We start from the raw sequence: 7,500 nt of genomic DNA, 5'->3' as shown, positions 1-7,500 counted from the left end.
ACAGACGGTTGTTTTTTCGCTAAGAATACATTTTCATTACAATTTATCTTTGGCTATTTAGCTCCACATGAGCAAATTCGATGTGACTGAGTTTTATTTGGACATTTTTTTTTTAATTTAGGAAAGTTTGCGCGAATTCCGGGTAACAATGACAGTTACTGAAAATTTGGGGGCCATTTTTTTTTCTCTTTTTTTAAGGAAAATTGCCGCATGCATTTTTTTTTTTTTTTTTTACGAATTCAAAGCCTGTTATTCCTTCCAAGAATGCTTAGCATATCCCTGCTGTTCACTGAATTGCAACCGTTTCCCGTACCCATACAAGCACGTTTTCGGCAAGGATGATGTACATTTGTCACACACAAAAATGTAATGTAAAGTGCACTTGTTGGATTCTAAACATGACTTTCCATTATGGTAAAGGTAAAGTCATTTTCTTTAATGTCGGTAGATCCTTCAGTTAGGATACTGGTATCAATGGAAGCCGACGGTACGCCCCTTACTCCCCTCCCTCCGTCAGTGCTCCATTTTATGGAGCATTTTAGGGATGTCCCATTAACTCATTCACCCCTAAACCGGCCTAAACCAGCCTAAACCAGCCATTCTTAGTATTTTACTCTGCCTGACGCCAGACGATTTTACTCGTCAATGGACAACCCCCAGGAGTCAGTGAATTAAAGCTATAGCAACACGGTTCAGAGGAAAATCGAAACAGACTTAGGAACAGGGGACCTCTCACTTTGAAAGCCGCGTATTAGCCAACTGAGCCACGACTGCTCCCTAAAATGCCTACGATAGTCTCATAAGGTTTTCAGACATCTTTGAAGCATTTTTAAAGACCATGGGGGTTTCTGACCATCAGCGAACTGGCATCGACCAACAGCAAACGGTAGTATTCGAAACGACGCAGATGCTGCACTTTCGATGAGGCCGAAAGTTAAATATCAAATCAATTTTAGTTAATTAATGAGACCAGTTTTTCTTTTTTCCTCCGTTTTTCTTTCTTTCCTTTTTTTTTTTTTTCTTTCTTTTTTTTTTTCTTATATATTTTTGTAATATTTTTAGTTTTATTTATTTATTTGCAGAACCACAAGAGCCATATTTCACTGTAGATCTACCAAATCAGTTGAGTTTAATAATTGGACAAGAATCAACTCTAACTTGCCAAGCTTTAGGAGTTCCTCGGCCAGTCATTACTTGGTTTAAGGACGGCCTTCTTCTAACAAGTTCTTCCATAAAAGGTGTAAAAGGTCAGTCTACACTAACATTTCATTCCTTCACTCTAAATGATGACCATGGACAATACTGGTGCGAGGCAAACAACCTGTTTGGTTCCAAGAGATCTATTACTGTAACTTTCACAGGTACGTAATATACCATTTTGTTGGGATTTTATCAACATTTGTAATGCATTTTCATCGCAGATAAATTTATCCTATCATAGAGTTACCAACGGCCTATACTTTTAAAACGCAATACATACCACATACAATAAGAATTCTACAGCATATCAATAGACCTAAATCTAATAATAATGTCGGAAGCCTGTCTATGATGATAATCAGTGCAACTTTGTTGATTTCCGTGGGTTTGTATGGGTTTTGTAGAACACAGATAAATCTATGAAGATGCCTATCTTACTTTGTATTAATCTGATTCCATTGATTGATCCCATTATAGTCCTTATGAAGCCAGTTTTCCTTATTCATCCGATAAATGTTTCCGTTACCCTTGATGGTGTTGTTCGAGACATAACGATGACATGTACTGCAGAGGGATCCCCAAAACCCGTGATAACTTGGCTAGAAAACAACTCAACAATCGTCAACGAAACTGGCAACACACAAAATGGCACCATGATGTCAATTCTCACCTTTAAAATTCGCAAAAAGAGGAAGATGAAAAATTACCGATGCCTGGCTAGAAACACAGTTGGAGTCGTTCTTTCTAAAGAGGCAAAGATAACCTTTCTGGAGAAAGAGACTACGAAAGTTGCAGGTACGTTTGCTCTCTGCGACAGTCGTTCTCCGAACATTAGCAACGAAAAAAAACAACATCTTATTGAATGATTTAACATATAATACGTGTGGACCTTTTGCTCGTTTCATAATAAAGAGATTTATTATTCCACTATTACGCCATTTTCTAGTATTTTGGCGTCTTCCTGCACAGAAAACCCTCCGGGTATAACTACATTTTTCTTCGGCGTATCTCCTAGTAAACGTTAAGAAATATATAAGTTCAGTTCATGCACTAGGGTTAACATCCAACATTTCTTCACGAGAAAAGAAAATATGTGATAAATGCTTAAATTAAAGAACAGCTGATGCGTTTTTTAATACTCTGTTATACTAAACTACCCACCAAGATTTCAATGTACTTTGAAGATCATGGCGATTTAAAAAAAAATCCCTTTAGTAATTAACTAACGGGGGAATCTTCGAGGGTGATTAACTTGAAATCCTCAAGCCTGATCCTGGACACATTCTTGGGCATTCCCTAGACACACTCTTCGCCAAAGAAGAGATAATATTGCGTTGAGTTGTAGTCTTTTTTGCTTTGGCCCTGAAAAGCACCTCAAATAAAATGTTTTTTTTTTTCTTCAATCGACATCATTGTTTACATTTACCAAATGCATTATACTTTCAACAGGTAAACCGGATGCCAGGACGAACAACACGTCCACATTTCTCTGGTCTGCTGTCAGCATTGCTGTAGCAGTAATTCTACTTCTGCTATTTACAATCCTAGTTTTCTTCAAACAGAAGCAGTGGAGAAGAGCTAGTTATCAGCTCAATAATGAAGTAAGGACAGCTTTTACTTTACTCAGTTGTGGTGTAAAGGAATATTTCCTGATGTCAATGAAATCACGGCCCCTCGACTCCCGCAGGACGTAGCCAGAAAATATGGCCGTGGAATTACGCTTTTGTCACTGCATTTCTCATGGGGGGCCGGGGACAGTAAACATTTTGTTAAAATTGACGTGGGGCTGTAACCTTAACGTTGACAGGGTGAGGCTGGATACGGGTCTGCCCTCGTTGTCGTGAAGCGCTCTCAATTAGAGTAATTGTCACCTTTTTCTTTAATATACGTCATGAAACATTGTCGAATGATAAAGTGCTTGTACTGTTTTTTTTTTTTTTTTTTTTTTGAGGCGGACAAAGTTTTAGGACCTCTTTTCAGTCCGAAAGTTTCCTCATTTAAGAAATCATCCGCTTTGTTTCACCTAAATTCTGAAGGTTCTAAGATAGCGTTCTGGCGGCAGCGAACAACGATTGCTCCAAAACATGTTTAATCATAGGCGACCCAAACTCATAAATCGATTGCTCAGTCAACGTAACGATTTGTGGGGTTTATATGGGAACCATGAAATGTCGAAAAAAATCGGCTATTCTTAGTTTACAGCGACGAAAATAAATAAAATAAACTCATTCTTTATTCACCTTGTGTCGATTTGAGGCGTTGGGCGGGACTAGTTTCGAATTCATTAACAGAAGACAAGGTTGAAAACACGGAACCTCTGAAGCCAGTACTAGTTATTACTCCTCGATCGAGGACGGTTTATTCCAAAATCAACGATGAAATGATATATGAAATGGATAATATATGAACTGCGGATAAGAAATCAATTGAAGCTGGGATCTTTGCAGTTATGAACGCAATTTTTGCAATTGCGTAAAGAAGCCTTAAAAGTTCAGGACTTCAACGGGGTTTGAACCCGTTACCTCGCGATACCGGTGCGACACTCTAACCAACTGAGCTAATATCTAGATTTAGCCAAGCCTAAAAGCGGAGCTCCCTGGTCAATTATTCTTACTGCCTGTACGGTTTGTGAAAATGTTTCCGGTTGCTGCTTTAATAATTAAATCATTTTCTTTGCTTTCTTCTATAGAAAAATTAAATTACCTAACTAATAAATTCCACGGTAAACCAGTTGGGCAAATAAACAGATTAAAAAAACACCTGTTCGCTCGCATTTTAGAGAAAAACAAACAAACAAACAAATCAACTTTTCTTTATGTCCAAAAGAATACAGATAATTGTTATTTATAATTCCAGTTGACAATAAAAATTCGATTTTCATTCCTGAACAAAGGAAGAACCGATTAAACCACCTTTTAAAAATACACATCGACTTTAAATAACGCATCCGTAAAAATAACAAATGGTTTAGCGCCCAAGGAAAGAATTTGTGTGATAAGTATGAGCTATTACTGGTATTCTGTTTTGTCGTTGTCGTTCTCTTTCGCTCAGTCCTTTCGTTTCTGTTCTAGACATAGGTCCTCGAGGCATCATGTAACCTTATCAGAGCTTCTAAGGATATGCCAAAAAGGGCAATAGAGAGAAAAGAGCGGCTTTAAGCAAATTAAAAATAAACACTCAGCTTTCAGTTTCCATCCCACCGATGCTTGGCTTGAATAACTGCGTAGCCAAGAGTGTGGACCGCAGATATCATAATATGTCAAACTGGATTGAAACCAGTGAAAAATGCAGAATAAAAACATCTTCCAAACCGTTTTCCGCCTGAACAGAACAAGAAAAGCGTTGACTGTGTAAGAACTTTCGCTTATATATAGTATGGCCGTGTAGCCGCATCGAGCCACAAAAAGCGCGCGAAAAATGAGGCCTCGCTTATGTTCAGGTGAGTTCACCTAGGTTGAGCCTGCAATCCAATCGAAAGCCAGTACCTGGTCAGCGGTCAACTTAAAATAAATAAAAAAAAAAAAACAGCTGACCTCGGTAGGCTTGAGCCCGTGATATGGTCATGTGATACTGGTCAGCGGATACCTTGTTCTGACGGGTGTCAATTAATCAAAAGATGGATGTCCAATATCAAAGATGTATGCTGTAAACTAGCATGATGGTCACATTGGCATACATGGAGGGGTGGACGGACGGACGGACGAATATACGGACGCTCATGACGTCATGGCCATAAAACCAAATTTTCTCGCATCGACGGGTTACCACATTTTCTTAACAATGGAGCTCCGCGCGTGCGCGCGCGCCGGCGAAGCTCCGCTATGAGGCCACTGACGTTGGGAGAGGAATGAATCAACGACGAAATGATAAATGAAATGGATCATATATGAACTGCGGATATGAAATCAAGTAAAGCTCTGATCTTCGCAGTTTTGAACGCAATTTTTGCAATTGTGATCACAGCTTCACTTGATTTTATAACTGAAGTTCATATATGATTCATTTCATATATCATTTCATCGTTGATTCATTCCTCACTGGAACATTAGAACCCACGAATGACCAGCTCCCAACGTCAGTGGCTTCATAGTTCAGTTGGTTAGAGAGTCGCACCGGTATCGCGAGGTCATAGTTTCAAACCCCGTTGAAGTCCTGAACTTTTCAGGCTTCTTTACGCAATTGCAAAAATTGCGTTCATAACTGCAAAGATCACAGCTTCACTTGATTATTCCAAAATGTTGTCTTGTTTCGGCGTTTCGTCCACTCTCATGTGAAGATCGATAACAAACGATATAGCATAAAGGCCCAGAGTCTGAAAACAATCTCTACATTCTTTGGTAACAAGCTAGTTTTTACAAAGAACCCATCTCTTTCTCCAGCTTAAAGGCGTTTTGACTTCGGACTTGACACGACCGTTGGCCAGGAGATGTATGACAACGTACTGCAGTCTGCTTACAAGTAGCGTTGATAAACAGTATTTGAGTCTAAGCACCCATTTTAAAACAGTTAGCTTTCAATAACTGTGATTTAGGGTTAGTCTGTTTTCTGCAGCCCGCAAGTAGGGACTTTAAGATCTAGGAAAGCAAATTCGGCAAGAACTCGATGAAAACGATCGCTCTAAAGGGTGCATTGAAGTTTTGTACCTTTCTTTCTTTTCTCTGCCAATCTGCAACGTGAAATGACCAAATTTCAAGCTCTAAGCAAGACGCGAGCACTCAAGTGCAAATCTTTGATTTTCGTTCTTAGTTTCAACACTGTTCCTCCCAATTCAGTTCCTGGATAGTTCGGATAGTTTGTGGAAGTTGGTCAAACTGGAATAATCACGAAAACGCTTAAGAAACATAAACTAGCAACATGAAATGAGGTTTTCGCGTCCATCAGACACCGTTGGCCTAGTGACAATTTTACTTTTCTCTAGGGGTAGGGGTCCATGATCAAACTTCGTCAATCTGTATCTCTTTCCCGTACCCACGGGCTTTTGATGTATAAACCCTTTGTCTCGAATAGCCAATCGCGTTGCTCAAATACTTATAGACATGCAAATGTTAGTTGATTTCAATTATTATCGAGAGTTTACTCAGAGAAAAAAATACGTGTTCCCCGCTGTTCTGCCATGTTATCGAGGCTGAAAAGGACCGGGCTAAATTGCAGAAACCCAGCAACTTATTTCCATTTCATTGAATAATTTTATTCCCCCACGTTCTTCAAGGAATGCCGCCGAGGCGAAACAATAGTGGTGAGGAGTTTCGGGGTATTCTGCAATACTTCCAAGAACCGTAGTTAACGATTCGTCCTGAGCTGAGAGCAACGGAAAAAATCAATTTAAACAAACTAGCAGATAATACACTTTCGAGTGCTAAGAATGCGATGTGTTGATCGCTTTCAGAACATTGCTTTCAGGTTTGCAGAGAAACGGATCATATGGTCATTATTGTTATTATTAACCTGGATTTTAATCAATCTTTGTCAATGTAACCAAACGAAAGCGAGTGATGAGGAAAAGCACTAAGTTATTTCAACTATGTTATGAAAAGGGCCTCAGTCTAGTGAAAGATCTCACATATCATTAAACACTACAAGTGAATCGACCTGTCAGAAAACATCAGGAACGCTGTGGCTATATGGCCGGTATCTGGACAAGGTTTTAAGAACTTCAAGAATAAATGACCGGCAGTGAGTCTTAGAAACGTTTATGTGAAGTAAAGCAAAGTAAAAACACATGAATTTCAATACGAGACCTCAAGCACAATCGAACCCAGGTCGCCCGCACAACAAGCATTGTACTACTCATGACCACTCAATCATTAGCTGAAAGCTGAGAATGACTCGTCAAATTCGTTTGTTTTCAGCTTTGATAGCATGGCCGAACGGCGTGGAGCAAGTTTTTTTTTTCGCTGAGTAAACTCTCGATAATAATTTGAATCAACTATAATATTTGCATGTTTACGTATTTGAGAAATGCGATTGACTATTCTAGATAAAGGGTTTAGACGTCAAAAGCCCGTCCGGACTAGAGAAAGATCCAGGTTGACTAAGTTTGATCTTGGATCCCTACCCCTAGAGGGAATTGAAATTGTCACCAGGCCAACGATCGTGTCAGGAAGTTGCTATATTAAACTGGGATTAATTAGCCGATTTTTATTCGGCATTTCATGTTTCCCATATATACCCTACTAATTGAATTATGAGATTGGGTCACCTAAGATTAAACATATTTTGGAGCACACGTTGTTCGCTGCCGCCGGGACGCTATCTTAGAACCTTCAGAATTTACGCGAAAGAAAGCGGGTGATTGCAAAT

The 7,500-nt window shown here is 39.3% G+C and overlaps 1 protein-coding gene across 1 annotated transcript in view; it reads left to right on the top strand.

Annotated features, from left to right (window-relative positions):
• Nucleotides 1-7,500, top strand: part of LOC137971979 (fibroblast growth factor receptor 4-like) — a 48,738-nt gene that overhangs the window by 22,102 nt on the left and 19,136 nt on the right. Inside the window, exons 5-7 of the mRNA XM_068818746.1 lie at nucleotides 1,083-1,361; nucleotides 1,678-1,995; nucleotides 2,650-2,801. Coding sequence (XP_068674847.1) covers nucleotides 1,083-1,361; nucleotides 1,678-1,995; nucleotides 2,650-2,801 — 749 coding nt within the window. The remainder of the gene's footprint in view (nucleotides 1-1,082; nucleotides 1,362-1,677; nucleotides 1,996-2,649; nucleotides 2,802-7,500) is intronic.

This window comes from Montipora foliosa, chromosome 9 (genome assembly GCF_036669935.1).
Source record: "Montipora foliosa isolate CH-2021 chromosome 9, ASM3666993v2, whole genome shotgun sequence".
Classification (NCBI taxonomy): Eukaryota; Metazoa; Cnidaria; class Anthozoa; order Scleractinia; family Acroporidae; genus Montipora; species Montipora foliosa.
This window is presented reverse-complemented; position numbering and strand designations above follow the sequence as displayed.